The 16,616-nt window shown below is 38.0% G+C and overlaps 1 protein-coding gene across 1 annotated transcript in view; it reads left to right on the top strand.

The window, feature by feature from the left end:
- The window catches only part of FRZB (frizzled related protein), a 32,025-nt gene that overhangs the window by 2,556 nt on the left and 12,853 nt on the right, over positions 1-16,616 (top strand). Inside the window, exon 2 of the mRNA XM_045480426.1 lies at positions 5,889-5,933. Within this exon, the coding sequence (XP_045336382.1) occupies positions 5,889-5,933 (45 nt within the window). The remainder of the gene's footprint in view (positions 1-5,888; positions 5,934-16,616) is intronic.

Raw genomic sequence — 16,616 nt, 5'->3', positions numbered from 1 at the left:
CCAAAACTGAACAGAAAGATTCCAGAAGCTTTTCCATGGTCCCCTCACTTAATCACTCTTTGAATATACCTATTAGGTCGTCTTGGTTTTAATCAAGAATGAATAACTGGCTGTATAATGTAAGCAGAAAGAAATGTATTTCTTCTTAATCTTTGGGCTCAAGGAACACTCTTGAGTCACAGTCTGTGCAGCTTCTGGAAGAGCTTGGTCAGTTGCTACCCTGGTTTGCCAGACACTTAGAATCTGTTAAATACTGGTGCTTTGCTCAGGCCAATGACCTGGAATGAGGTGGCTATGGTTCACTCTGAAATGCTTTCCTCCCGTTAAAGGAAAAGACTTGCTCTGAAACCTCTCTTCGAGATGGACCTCAAATGAGAGAGGTTTGGCAAGATGAACAGCTTTCAAACGCTGTGGTCAATATGGATGGGAAGCAGCTTCCTTAAGTGTCCCTGAATTACCTATCGTTGGGGACCAAATGCAGAACAACTGCCTCATTGAAGCTCTCAAATAGGACATGCATGGAAACAATTTGTCACTAAGTGGGACATGATTTCTGAGCTGCTTTCAAAGGTCATAATAGCTGCTTTGTTGACAGCATCCTTGCTGGAAAAATAGGTAGGGGTAGGCGGCAGTAGGAACCCTATTTTCGTGATGGTCTCCCTTTTCCCTCCCTTTACCACAACCTTCAGTGTGAGTCCTTGGCCCTGGTGGCAGGTGGGAGCTTCAGGGGAGGTGGGGATGGGGAATGGAGAGGTGGATTCTAACCCGAAGGGTCCCCTGGCTTCCAAGGCCAGCTTGCTGAAAATTTCATTCCCTATCCTGGGTCAAACTGTTGGACACCTGGAATTACTTAGTAACTACCATATGTGGCCAGTTTAATTTACGGTGCAATATACTGCTTGGTTCAGTGGGATAGGATAGTCCGTGAAGCAGCTTTTTTTTTCTTCCTCTAGGTATAAACAGAATCACTTATGTTTTATGACTAGAATCCAGCCGAATACAAAAATGAGGTCTCCCTGAATAAAAGAGGCCACCCTTCACATTCCTTCAATGCCAAGAGGATTTGCAAATCCTACCATTTTCACATGGGTCTCTTTCCTCCTAGCACAGGACTCCACAAACAAGTTTAGGCCCATTTACGTGTTGAAATGGGGCCGTGCTTCCAACTACTTTTTGCTTTCGAAATACTAGGGGCCAGCATATGTTAAAAAAAAAAAAAAAAAGGATCCTATCCTGACCCTTACCAACAAATTCACATTAAATGTATTCTTTTTCCACATTGTATATTTACTATGGAGTTGTGGCTCCATGCACAACTGCTTTATCAGAGGATTCATTTCTGCCAGTTAAGACCTCTAGTCCTGTCTTCAGTATTGTATGGTGAGTAAAGAGTGTGGGTAGGAGCCCAGCAGGCCAGGTGTTGAATCTGGACTCTGCTTCCTATCAAGTGTTATTGCAGGGAAATTATATAACCTCTCTGGTTTAAAGTTTTCTGATCGGTATCATGGCAACAGCACTGCCTACATCCCACAGGCATGGTGAAGATGAAGTTAAAGATCATGGTACCTGGGACATCGTCCCTAACAGATTGGTGCTGCTGCTATTGCTTTTTCGCCATGGTTATCATTGTGGTATCAAAATGATGTTTTCTTTTTTGAAACGGTAGCCTGGTCAATGCAGATACAGCCTAGAATTTTTATCACTTCAGCTCTGGAAAACAAGCTCCACACGGGGACCCAACTGGACAAGCAGATCTTACTTCTGAACACACAAGCTTAATATTTCATTTTACGCAAATTAACCTGGACCTCAGGATCAAGAACAAATCCCTTTGGGAGCAACAGGAAGAGAGAATGAGTCTGATGGATGTCTGTTAATTATAAATAGTTGATCTTGGATGTGTAGAGATCAAGAATTTAAGAAAACTTATGTATGATATTTCCCAGCTATTTATCAGTACCCATGGTTCACCATGCCAAGGGTTTTATAATCCATCCTCAGTCATTGCTGGTTTCTGCGGTAGTGTTAGCTCGTCGCCTCAGTTCTTGCTGAACACATTTCGCCAGGCCCTCTCTTGCTGCCTGGACCATGCCAGCTTTCACATGCATGTACTGCTGTTTAGTCATATCTCTGCTCTCTGAGAAACAGGCAGCCTTTTCTTCAGCCCTGCTCTACAAATATTTGAGGGGCCAAATACCAAGAAGGAAAAATTATTTAGTGTGATAGGAGGAAAAAGGAATGGAAAGAAGAAATGGAAATTTTAGATTAAGACTGGAGAGAACACAGTTTTAAAGATTTTTAAAAAATTTTTTATTTAGAGAGAGACAGCATGAGCAGGGAAGGGGCAGAGAGAGAGAGAGAGAGAAAGAGAGAAAGAGTCCCAGGCAGGCTCCATGCTGCCAGCTGCGGAGCCTGACATGGGGCTTGAACTCACGAACTGTGAGATTGTGACTTGAGATGAAACCAAGATTCAGACGCTTAACCGCCTGAGCCACCCAGACACCCCTAAAGATGCTTCATTACATAAAATGCTGAAAGGCATTCTGGGTGGGGTAGGGAAGAGACTATCTCAGAGAGTTACGGTATTTCATCACAGCTAACCTAATTATTTGTGGTAATAAAATCTTATGTAGCCCCCAAATCTTAATGATTCATTTTTTAAAATTTCATTCCTACCAGACTTCCAAATAGTTGTTGCTATAAATAGCAAAACTGACTTAAGTTCTATTTGGCCTTTCTCTTTCTGCTAGGTGTATAGAAAGAAGAGACATACAGTTTTGAATAATTAAGAATTGGTTATATTTCTGCAATTGCACAGTTTTAGAGCTCTAGACCCTTAGTTGGTATTCCACCTTTGCCATTAATGTTAGACCTTGAGCAAGTCATTCAAGATTGACATTGTGAATAGAGAAGAATAAGAGAACTATTCATGTGAAGTGATCGATGAATGGCAAAGCACAATGTAAGTGTTTAATAACAATGTGATCGAGGAAAGGACATGTCCTCTCAGGGATTGTTAGCAGCAACCAGAATAAGAACTAATAACACTAGCATGTTTCATCTGCTGTTTTAAGTGTGTTATGCATTTCAATTTACTGTAATAACTACCTGGTGGGTACTATTCCCATTTTGAAGAAAAGGAAGCTGAGGCATATAAGTGACTTGTGCAAGGTCATAAAGCTATTCAGAGAGAGAAGATTCAAACCAGAAATCATTCTCCAATACACTTGCTGTCTTAAGAAAGAGGTGATTCATAACTTTTGAGAGAATCTGTGTCTTTTGACTGTCAGATTGCAGTTAATGGATCAAGTTTTGTCCATTGTATTTTGAAAGCTCACTTATATATAGCTTAAGAGAATAAAAGACAGCTCTGGACAGGGATTCCAAGAGATAAGAGATAACTACTTCACTACACTTTTGAGATAAGAGTACATTCCAGATTCTCACATCTAATCCCGAGCCCTTCAATCTCATCATGCCACAAAGTGAACTCCTCCTTTCCTTCCCCTCATCTGCCTATTCTTTTTGAGTATTTTTTTATATTGTTACGAGGCACCAGCATACCCATGCTCCAGACCTGGGAGTCATACTTGATTCTACCCTATTCTTTACCGCCCCCCTCCCCCCCCCCCCCCACATTTAATGGGTATTGTTATAGATCTACTCTGAATCCAGTGTCCTTCCCTACTTCTCTGATGCTGCTCTCTTAGTTTGGGTCTCCACATGTGTCACATGGATTATGGCCACGGGGTAATAATCAGCTTGCTTACTTCCAGTATTGTCCCTCCATATTCCAACAGGGTGATCTTTCTGAAATGTCAATCTGTTGCTTAAAATCTTTGGTGTCTGTCTCTAGCCTTTGTGACTTCATCCCTTCCTACCTCTCTAGCTTCATTTCTCTCTGCTCACAACTTTCTCTATTTTAGCCACACTGGAAGACTTGCAGGTCCCTTGGTGAGTACTGCAATTTCTTTCCATATTTCTTACACACGTGATTTTCTATGTGGAACGCACCCCCCACCCAACCCTCCCCAGCTCCTTTAGGACTCTTCTTCTGGAAACTTCTATGACCCCTACTAGAAATTCTTGGGGCATACAACGTAATAATGCCTGCTATTTTAATTTAGGATGATATTGTTGGAATTCCTAAGTTTAACTTTATGAAAACAATTTTTTTGGATTATTTATGACCAGATAACTTTTTTCTCTTATAATTCTACCAATTGACTTCTAAGCACTTTTAAAAATGAAGAAACATTTTTCTGTAAGAATGAGAGTAGTAAAACCACTTTCCTAGATTCAACTATATCAAAGGGTTGTTTTTTTTCCAAGAGATTTTTTTCATTTTTATTTCAACATTTTGACACTAAACAATATTTTACATGTGGTTTAATATAATTTCTTCACTTACAGAAAGATCATTTTGGTATAGGTCATATATGTATTATGATTATTGGAATTATTCAGAAATAAAACCATTGATTGGCATGTTACTTTAACACTTGGATACATTTATCATGAATAAAGTCTTTGCATAGAATAAAAGTCATTAAATTAATAGTATATGACTAAGTCAAACCTAATGTTTTAGAATCAAGTATTTGTTGCCTGCCTATTTGATGGTTACTGTCTTTCCTTGTACAGAGCTTTTTACATACCAGACGATGATTACTAAGCCTGAGAATGTAATTGATTAATAGTAATTTTGAGTACTATTGTCCTAACATGGTATTAACCACTCCTTTTAAAATTTATTCATGATATATCCTATGAAGAAAAAGGACAGAAGAAGAATGTTATTTTCTGTTAGGATAAACAGATATTGAAGTTATTTAACATAACGTATTAATACAAATCTAAAACTTATATAAAAGTACTGAGTTGAAGTAGCAATAAGAATGGATAGCTAAGTTCAGCAAGTCTCAGCAGGGTGTTTTGCTGAGGCACTCTTATTCACTAGAGGCAGCTTTTTTATTCTTTTTCCTTTTTTTAAAAAAATATTTATTTTTTTTTGAGAGGTGGGTTGGGAGGGACAGAGAGAGAGAGAGAGAGAGAGAGAGAGATAGACAGAGAATCCCAAGCAGGCTCTGCACTGTCAGTGCAAAGCCTGACACAGGGCTCAAACTCACAAACTGTGAGATCATGACCTGAGCCTAAATCAAGAGTCAGACCTTAACTGACTGAGCCACCCAGGCTCCCCTAGAGGCTGCTTTCTTAACTAGAACACCGAAGAACTTTATATGATTACTATTTATCATTCATCATTACCATTTTCTTGGATTATGGGATCATGAAAAGAGTCCTTGACAATTTCCAATTATTACCACATCTATTAATTGCACTGGTCTCTGCATGGTATGCTTTCTTTCTGCTGAAGAACTGTTTACAGGTAACAAAGGGCATGAGAATGTTTTCTGAATGTTTTCTTTAGGCACCAAGAATTTAAATATATGCGAGTAATGTGTGATACATCTATTTATTGAAGAGATGTGTTGGCTTCTTTTAGTCATCAAGATACATCTATTTATTGAAGAGATGTGTTGGCTTCTTTTAGTCATTAAGACCCAAGTGTTGGGTGAATGCCTAATATGTGCATGGACTTCATGGTGTCAGAAATTGCGTGAGACTCAAAAACTTACTAAATCCTGAAATTTTATGCACAATTGAGGAGAACTCAAAAGAGCATATCCTCTTTCAGTCACACAAAATAGATCTTGTCCTTATTTGACCTATAAGTAATAGAGTGCCAAGCTCATGGCACTAATAAGAATCCACTTCCTTGAGACATGACTGAATTAGATTTAATTAAATTGATGACTGAATTAGATTTTTATATGGGAATTCTCAAAATAATAATGAATAAATTATGATTATTTTATCACTTTCAGATTTTCCTATGGATTCTAGTAATGGAAACTGTAGAGGGGCCAGTGGTGAGTACATCATTATCTTCCTAGTTTTCATTTGTAGTCAAATTAGTCTTTGTAACCTAGATACTCAAGTCTTATCTGGGGACATCTGTACACTATGTTTTTGTTTTTAATATTTATTATTGAGAGGGAGGAAAAGAGTGGGGGAGGGGCAGAGAGACAGGGAGAGAGGGGGATAGAAGATCTGAAGCGGGCTCTGTGCTGACAGCAGAGAGCCCGATGTGGGGCTTGAACTCATGAATTGTGAGATCATGACCTCAGCTGAAGTTGGACACTTAACCGACTGAACCACCCAGGCACCACCCTGTACCCTAAGTTTTAACAGTAAACATGGAGACCTGGGTGGCTCAGTTGCTTAAATGTCCATCCAGCTCTTGATTTCAGCTCACAGTTTGTGAGATTGAGCCCCACATTGAGCTCTGCACTTACAGCGTGGAGCCTACTTGGAATTTTCTCCCTTCCTCTCTCTGCTCCTCCCCACTTGCCCGTGAGTGCTCTCACTCTCTCTCTTTCAAAAATAAATAAATAAAAATAAAACATTTAAAAAGTAAACTTAAAGAATTATTTATATTTCATTTTAAAAATGAACATATAATAAAATTGACCTTTTGGCCATTAAAAATTGTGTGGATTTTATGAGTTCTATGAATTTTAATGCATATATAGACTTGTGTAAACACTACCACAGTCGAGACACAGAACAGTTGTATCACCTCAAAAGAAACTTCCTCATACTATCTCTTTATAATTACAAGCTTCTCCCACCCTTAACCACTGGTGATCACTGATCTATTCTCCACTATAGCTTTGTAGTTTTGAGATAATCATATAAATGGAATGGTAGAGTATGTAACCTTTTGAGATTGGCTTATTTCACTTATAATGCCTTTGAGATTCATCCAAGTTGTTACTGCATGTAGCAATCGTTGGTTCATTTTAATTCCCAAATATTTTATTACTTGAGTCTATTACCATTTGTTTATCCATTCGTGCCTTGAAGGATAATTGAGCTGTTTCAAGTTTTTGTAAGTCATGGGTAGATCTACTATAAACATTTGTGTACAAGTTTTTGTATCAACAAAAGTTTTCATTTCTCTAGGGTAAATATCTGGGAATAAAATTACTGGGGTTAGATAGTAAGGGTATGTTTAACTTTGTAAAAAAAAAAGCTGCCGAACTGTTTCCAAAAATGGCTGCTCAATTTTGCACTAGCGGTATGTAAGTGTTCCCTTGCTGTGCATCCTCTCTGGAATGTGGTTTTTTCAGTTTTTTATTTTTTAAATCTTAGCCGTTTTAATAGGTACGTAGTGATAGCACATACCTATTACAGAAGTGATATATTCTGAATATAAAGAACCATCTTTTGGTTTCATTGATTTTTCTCTATTTATTTGCAACTTTATTGATTTCTGCTCCTCAGTATTTCCTTCCTTTGCTTATTTAAGATTTACTTTGCTGTCTGTTTTTCCCGTAAGGTAGAAGTTTAGGTTATGATTTGAGACCTTTATTCTTGTCTAGTATAGTAATTTGATGCTAAGAATGGCTTTATTTGCATCTCACAAAGTTTGATAGGTTTTATTTTAATTTTCTTTAGTTTAAAATAGTTTATAATTTCCCTTGAGACTACATATTTGACTTATGAATTATTTAGGATTGTGCTGTTAAATTTGCTGCTGTTTGGAGATTTTTCTCTTTGCTTTATGTTATTCTAATTCTACTATAGAGAATACACTTTGTATAATTTTGATTCTTTTAAATTTGTTAGGGTTTATTCTATGACCCAGGATATGATTTGGTGAATGTTTTGTTTACACTTGGGGAAAAAAAATATATATATTCTGCAACTGTTGGGAGGAATGTTCTTTAAATGTCAATTAGATTAGTTAATACTGTTGTTTAGTACTTTTATAGTCTTGCCTGTTTTCTGTCTACTAGATCTATTGATCATTGTGAGATGAATAAATCTCCAAATATCATAGATGTTTCTATTTCTCTTTCAGTTCTTTTTTTTCATGTACAGGTATTCTGAAACTGTTATTTGGTGCATTCACAGTATTTATGTAATTTTTGTTTATTTATTTTGAGAGAGAACAAGAGAGAGAGAGCAGGGGAAGGACAGAGAGAAAGGGAGAGAGATATTCCCAAGCAGGCTCTGCACTGACAGTACAGACATGGAGCTCGAACTCATGAAACATGAGGTCATGACTTGAGCTGAAATCAAGAGTTGGACATTTGGGGCTCCTGGGTGGCTCAGTTGGTTGGGCTTCTGACTTTGGCTCAGGTCATGATCTCGCGGTCCATGAGTTCGAGCCCCACATCGGGCTCTGTGCTGAGAGCTCAGAGCCTGGAGCCTGTTTCATATTTTGTGTCTCCCTCTCTCTCTGACCTTCCCCCATTCATGCTCTGTCTCTCTCTGTCTCAAAAATGAATAAACGTTAAAAAAAATTTTTTTTAAAGAGTTGGACACTCAATTGACTTAGCCACCCAACGGCCCCCACAATCAGTGTTTTTATGTCTTATTGGAGAATTGACCCTTCATAATGTAATGTCGCTCTTTATCTCTGGTAGTTTTCTCTGCTTTAAAATCTATTTTCTGGGGCGCCTGGGTGGCGCAGTCGGTTAAGCGTCCGACTTCAGCCAGGTCACGATCTCGCGGTCCGTGAGTTCGAGCCCCGCATCAGGCTCTGGGCTGATGGCTCAGAGCCTGGAGCCTGTTTCCGATTCCGTGTCTCCCTCTCTCTCTGCCCCTCCCCCGTTCATGCTCTGTCTTTCTCTCCCAAAAATAAATAAACGTTGAAAAAAAAAATTTAAAATCTATTTTCTTTTATATTAATATAGCTACTTCAATTTTTCTTTTTATCAGTATTTACAAGGTGTATCTTTACCCTTTTACTTTTAACATACCTATATTATTAAACAAATTTCTTGTAGACCTAGTATAATTGGGTCATTTTTTTGTTGGAATTGGTTTTTTTGCTCATTTAACCAATCTTTGTCTTTTGATTGGTGCATTGAGATATTTACATCTAATGTGGTTATTGTTATGTTTTTATTTAGATCTACCATTTTATTATTTGTTTCTGTTTGTTCCCTCTCTTTTTCATTCCTGTGTTCTATATCCTGATTCATGTTGGATTATTTGAATCTCTCTTCCTCATGCACACATGTGTATGTATCTCTCTGTGTTATACGTTTATCTTGTGGATATATATATATATATATATATATATATATATATAATGACAATATATGTAGTTGTATTTTTTCTTTAAGCCATTAAAAATGTTTTAAACAACTCGGGGGGAGAATAGGGGTGCCTAGGTGGCTCAGTTGGTTGAGCGTCCAGCTCTGGATTTCGGCTCAGGTCATGATTGATCCCAGGGTCATGGGATCAAGCCCTGTGTTGAGCTCCACACTGGGTGTGGAGCCTGCTTAAGATTCTCTCTCTCTCTCTCTCTCTCTCTCTCTCTCTCTCTCTCTCTCCACCTCTCCCCCTCTGCCCCTTTCCCCCGCTCATGTCCTTGTTCTCTCTCTCTCTCTCTCTCTCTCCCCCTCTCCCCCTCAGCCCCTTTCCCCCGCTCATGTCCTTGTTCTCTCTCTCTCTCTCTCTCTCTCCCCCTCTCCCCCTCTGCCCCTTTCCCCGCTCATGTCCTTGTTCTCTCTCTCTCTCAAAATAAAAATAAAAAAGAGAACAGCCTACTGTGTTTGCATAGATGTTTCTATTTCTATTGTTTTTTCCCGATTTCCAGTATTCCTTCTACCTGAAGAACTTCCTTCAACATTTCTCTTAAAGCAGTTCTGGTGGCAATAAATTCTCTCAGTTTTCCTTTATCTGAAAATGTCTAGATTTCACCTTCATTCCTGAAGGGTATTTTCATTGGATATAGAATTCCGGGTTGGCAGTTCATTCAGTGTTTAAAAAGTTATTCCACTTACTTCTGTGTTTCTCAAGGGAAATTGGTAGTCATTCAAATCATTGTTACCCTGTACATAATGTGTCAGTTTTCTCTGGTTGCTTTCAAGGCTTTTTTCTTGGTGTTTAGTTTTTAGCAGTTGGATTGTGCTATGCCTGGATGTTGATTTCTTTGGTTTTAACCTGTTTAGGGTTAATGGAGTTTCTTGAGTCTATAAATTTTTGCCTTTTGTCAAATTTGGGAAGGTTTCAGCAACTATTTCTTCCAAGATTTATTTTTACAGCACATTCTCTTCTATTTCCAAATCTATGATGATGTGAATCTTAGAGCTTTTGTTATTGTCCCACAGGTCCCCAAAGATCTGCTCATTTCCCTCTCAATCTTTATAATTTCTCCTGGTCTGTCTTCAAGTTCAGTGACTTGATCATCACTATTCTTCTACTGAGCCCATCTAGTGAATTTTTTATTCCAGTTCCTGCAATTTTCAAAGTTCAAAATTTCCACTTGGTTCTTCATTATATCTTGTAATTCTTTGTTGAGACTTTCTATCCTTCCATTCATTTCAAGGGTGTTCACTATTACTTTTTGGAGAATTTTTGTAAGAACTGCCTTGAGATTATTGTTGGATAATTTTAACATTTGTGTCACCTGGTTGTTTTTCCATACAAATTGAGATTTTTCTGGTTCTTCATATGCAGAGTAATTTTTTAATTGCATCCTGGTCATTTTGATTATTTATGTTCTAAGACTTTGGTTCTCATTTAAATTTCTATAGAGAATGTTGATATATATTTTTTTAATGTTTGTTTATTTTTTGAGAGAGAACAGTCAGCGGAGGGGCAGGGAGAATCTTAGGCTCTATACTGTCAGCGCAGAGCCCAAAGTGGGCCTGATCCCACAAACTGTGAGATCATGACCTGAGTTGAAATGAGAATTGGACACAGCCAACTGAGCCACCCAGGTGCCCCGAGAATGTTGATGTTTTTATTTTAGCACATTGGGTTTAAGCAGCAAATTCTGACTTGTCTTCTGTAGGTTGTGATTTCAGTATCTGTTCCACTGTCAGTCTTTGAAGTGCCTTTCAGATCTATCCCATGTGCATCCTACCCAGGGGCCAGTGTGAGATCAGGGCAATGATCTATCCCACAGTTTAGTTTTCAAAGTCTACAGTATACTGTTCAGTGTCAGATTCATACATACCCAGAGGTGAATCTACCAGCTCATAAACAATTTTATGGAATTTTTTCTAAGTTCCTCCCTGTCTGTGGTCTTCTCAGCATTTTTTAGTTCCTTTGGGGCTCCTCTTTGGTCCTTTGGCCAGAAATCTGGAGTTTTATTTATCCCACTCTGTGATGTACTTCCTGTGACTGACTCCACATCTGAGGCCAGATGGTGGAGGACAAAGCGATGGGGCTTTGCCCCAATCTCTTGACACTACACGTCCAATGAGAAAGGAAGGTTCTCCAATGTCACCAGTTTAGACTCCTGAGGGCCTCCCTTGGTGCAGCTGTTGTCAGCACTGCCCCAGGATTGCTTGAATGATGGGATACCAGAGAATGGAGTAGTAGAAGACCCTTTTCTCACTTCTCGAGTCAGAAGTAGAGGGATTCTCCTAAAGAACTCCATCTGTATCATGCCCACTTATAGGCTATGGGCTGTGTTGCAACTAGGCTGGAGGATACTAGAGCAGGGGAAGTTGATGAACAGTTTGAGAATATCAGTCTTCTTCCCCAATCTTTCTATTATTTACTTTTCAGAATCCTTAAGTAGTTGCTTCATGCATTCTGTAACTGTGTTCAGTGGGAAAGACATGGTAGAATCTAGTTACTTCATCTTATAAAATAAGCTTTCAAATGAAGTATGCTATATGTTCAAAAACACAAATCATAAGCATGCAGCTCAGTGACTTGTAACAAAGTAAACACTGTTGTGAAACCATCACACAGATCAAGATTTATACTATTAGCAGCATTCCAGAAGTCTCCTTGTGCCTCTTCCAAATTATTACTTCCACCTTTCTTTCCCAAGGTAACTGCTAGCAGAAATTCCAATACCATACATTAATTTTGTCTAATTTTGATCTTTTATGAATATATATACACACATATATATACGTGTGTGTGTGTGTGTATAGTGTATGGCTTTCTTCGCTACTTATTATGCTGTGCATACCAGTACTTCTGAATTTTTGTTGCTGTGTAGAATTCTATCATATGAATATACCACACTTTATCCTAATGTTCCTCGATATTTGGGTTGTTTCTAGTTTTTGTTTCTGTGACTAATGCTACATTTGCTCTTACAAGAACATTTTAACTGCAATCAGTTATAAATACCTTTTAGATTTCACTTTCCTCTAGTAGTTTGCACTGATTTGGGTCTGTGTGTCCTGCTTTGTAAGGTGTCTTATATGTGGAAGTGGAGCATTTATTTTACTGAGTTGTAAATAACTTTGAAACATCAGTTTTCATTAGATTGCGATAGTTTTCACTGTTGATTTCCATTGAATCTTGTCAAAGTGACAAGTGTCTGACCAGAGGCAATGTCTGCCAAATGTGCCCAACAAACAACTTTTAAAAAACATAAATGAATGAAAATGATTTATTTAGACTTATTTCTTTTTTTTTTTTTTTCCAACGTTTATTTATTTTTGGGACAGAGAGAGACAGAGCATGAACGGGGGAGGGGCAGAGAGAGAGGGAGACACAGAATCGGAAGCAGGCTCCAGGCTCTGAGCCATCAGCCCAGAGCCCGACGCGGGGCTCGAACTCGCGGACCACGAGATCGTGACCTGGCTGAAGTCGGACGCTTAACCGACTGCGCCACCCAGGCGCCCCTATTTAGACTTATTTCATTACCTTCTTGATACAATTGAGAATGTTTTGCAGTGTCATAAAATCAGCTGGAAATTATTGGTGTCCAGCAATGTTTCTGTTTTAATGATCATGTCTACTGTTGAATTTGATCAAAACAAACCACAAAGCTCATTTGTATAGTACAACAGGTAAGTCAAAAGTTTTAGTCAAGTGCATACATGTGCTATCAGTCTGTGCGGAAGTTATGGTTATAATAATATAGCACTTAGCGTGTAAATGAAAGATATGACATCAACAACACTATAAATAATATACAAAAATAGTTCAATGTGTGAAAAAAAAAAAAATGACCTAGAATGAATGTAGTATTCCTGGGCTTCGTGTGTACTGTTCCTCTTTTATAAATGTTTTCCTGTTTCCTGATATAATGGGAATGATGAAAACAAACAAGAAAACCAAGCTTATTCTGCTTGTGGAAAGATGCACTGACCTATTCACATGTTCTATAAGGAAAATACAAATTATTCATAGTCAAAATTTTATGCTTTGGAAAAATGTAGCTGCTGAGGTTGGTAAAGGAGAATATAGAGAAGATACAAAAACATTGTAACCCACATAACCCAGCTTTCAAAAGTGTCAAGCTGTTTCTGCCTGGAATTTAGAAAAGAAATTCTTTCACTCTAGTTAATTTATCCTTTGCCTGGAAGCTTAACAATTTTTTTTTTTTTACTTGAGATAATGACTTTGTCTGAACAGCTTCCAGTTTGTGAGTGTGCTCTACTATTGTAAACCCACTGTCCTAATAAGGAGAACATCATGTCTATTTCCCATAACATGGCATATGGGGAAAAACAATTTTAGTTTTATTCCACCGAGTCATTTGGTCTGTCAAATCAACCAGAAAATTGAGGCAGGTATTCAAATGATACAATGAAAAGGTCTTTTTTTATTATTAAAATGATTCTGAAAAAAGAATTCTCCCAGTTTTCTACTTTGTGGTGGTGACCGATTTGTGAGTTGTTTTTTTTTTTTGAAGTGTTTTTCTTTTTTTAAGAGAGAGTGAGCTCACACGTGAGCAGGGGAGGGGCAGAGGAAGAGGGAGAGAGAGAATCCCAAGGAGGCTTCATGCTCAGTGTGGAGCCTGAAGCTGGGCTGGCTGCCATGACTGTGAGATCATGACCTGAGCCGAAATCAAGAGTCAGATGCTTAACCGACTGAGCCACCCAGGCGCACCTTATGAGTTTTTATTTTTGAAAAACAAAAATTTTTCCAGAGAGCAGGTATAGTTGGTAAATTCTGACACTAATGAATTACATGAGCATAACCCAGTTACTTCTCTGGTTTGTTTCTGATTATAAAGTCAGACTGTATTGACCTTGGAGTTCCCGTGTGACATATTTTTGAATTAGGGAAACATTAGCGGTATCCCCTAGTGTAAGCTGGGTACCCTACACAGGTTTGACTAATGTCTCTCTGCCCCTATTTCTGAGGTGCTTCAGAGAAACTCTTAAGTTTGAGTGGCTGCTGCTGAGTAACTAGAGATTTCTGACTGCCTGCACCTGCCAGGCCTTCCCCAGAGGGAGCGCCCTCTTTGCGGGATGGCCTGTGCCTGACTGGGGTGGTAGAGATTCATTCTCTCTCTTTCTCCAAACTTCTTTCCTCCCCTTGACTTCCTCCTAATTTGGGGAATTTAGTTTTTTGCTTTGGTGCAAATGTTTACTGACTATAGCAGCTGAATTAACTTGGGGCAACTTCTGCCATTTATTGAAAAAAAAATAGGATAGATAAAAAGAATATTTACAATTCTATAGTTCCTTACAAGTATATGCTTTTTTTTTTTCGTTATTTCGCGGTATTTGACACTTTGACCCATTTTTATTCCTAAGCATTTTCCTCCTTGAACTGTTACCCAAGTCATGCTAATTCTTCCCCTGTCCCCTAGCTATGGGCATTCCCTGAGACTTTGTGCTTGGCCTCTACTGCTCTCTCCTTATAACGGTTTCTTCCCTTTGGAGTGTATCCAGCAACTAGGCTTAATTATCACTCTTGTGACTCCAGTTCTTATCCCTGTCACAGGTACAGCACCATATTTCTCCTTCAATAAACACTTCTACCTAGGTCGCCTATTTGTACTTCAATTACAACCTAGTTAATAATTAAAGCTATCTTTTTATTACAGATTTCCTTCTTGTAACTTTTTTAGTATGTGGCACCATTGTTTTCCCAGGTCCCCAGCATTGAAACTTCATAGTCCGTTTATTGGTTCATCCACCCCACCATTCATTAGAAATGTAATGGCCAGGGGAGCCTGGGTGGCTCAGTCGGTTAAGAGTCTGACTCTTGATTTTGGCTCAGGTCATGATCTCTTGGTTTGTGAGACTGAGCTCCACGTCGGGCTCTGTGCTCTCTCTCTCTGCCCCTCCCCCCCCCCCGACTCTTTCAAAATAAACAAATACACTTAAAAAAAAAAAAAAAAGAAACAAATGTAATGGCCACCTCCTTGTACCAGGCATATGCCTGCCCAGGACATGGGGTGAGGGGGGTGAGCAGGGACTGCACCTCCCTTTTCTGTCACCTCTTTTCTATGTGCTTGGGAGGGGTAAATGATGTTCTAAAAGACTATGGAGCCCACTTTATGTTTTTGTTAATTGACCTCTTTATAGTACTTCACTGAACATAACACTTCAGATCTCATGGGGGAAAATGGGCAAATCGCATGGACTATATTTTGTATATCCTGAATGACTCTTGGATCCATAAATGTTGTGAAGGAAAGTTTATTTAAAAATTTCCAAAGACATAAATCCTAAAGGAATAAACTAAATTTCCTTTTCTTATTAATACAGCGTTAGCCCTCTCAATCTTCAACAGTTCCCTTTTATAAAGCACAAATTACTATGAATAAGGACCTTTATTACAATTTTGAGGTTTGTTTTTTTAAGCTAAACCGAGCAAATGTTATTTTTGCTTTTTAAAGCCTTATTATATTACCTAGGTTCACCAATCAACTGCATTGCATTTTCCACATACTGCTCTTATCCAAAATAAAATCTAATATATTCTTTGCCTTATGCATATGATTGGGAAATAAATATTATTTTAAACATGTAATGAACAGCTGCTAAGTCATGGCACACTTCAGTTTATGGAAATATGAAAGGAAGGTCTCATGAATTTTTATGTTAATGGTACTTCGTTGATGTATAATTTACTTATGGTAAAATGCATAATTAAGTGTATGCCACACTGAATTTTGACAAATGTATATACCTATGTAGCTATCCCCCAGCTCAAAATAAAGAATATTTCCATCATCTCTAAGAATTCCCTTGTGCCAGTCACCCACCTCACTGTGAGGCAAGCGCAGGTGTTATTTTTATTACCATAGATTAGTGTCTGTTCTTCACATCCATGTAAATGGAATCATATAGTACATACTCTTTTGTGACTGGCTACTTTTGTTTTTGCATAATGTTTTTGATATTTATCCATTTCTGTGCATCATTTCATTCTTTTTTTGTGGAATAGTGTACCCTTGTGTGAGCATAATACCAATGTGATTTCTAAATTCTATTTTTTTTAAACCCGCCCAACCAAATGTAATGTATATAAAAGTTTCTATCTCTAGGGAAAAATTCAGCACATTTTCATCTTTAAGCTTAAACTTTTAAGTATAAACTTTAAACTTTAATCTTTAAATCAACTTGCAGATGATTTTTTGTTAGAAAATTGTCTCTTATTTTATCAGCTGCTCTTGAATTTGCATAAAATATCTTAAGATCTTTTTGGTGTGTTTATATATTACTATTCCTAAGAGCTAACAGTCAGTGAATGATTACTAAGTAATAGTCTCTGTGTCAAATTCCTTAAGTGAATTATTCTTTAAATTCTTAACAATAACCCTGTGAGGTAGGCAGTATTAATTTAGAAATAGGTTTTGCCCGAGATAACTTTCT

Source organism: Leopardus geoffroyi, chromosome C1 (assembly GCF_018350155.1).
Source record: "Leopardus geoffroyi isolate Oge1 chromosome C1, O.geoffroyi_Oge1_pat1.0, whole genome shotgun sequence".
Lineage (NCBI taxonomy): Eukaryota > Metazoa > Chordata > Mammalia > Carnivora > Felidae > Leopardus > Leopardus geoffroyi.
The sequence above is the reverse complement of the archived record's forward strand: the minus strand, read 5'-3'. Positions and strand labels throughout refer to the sequence as shown.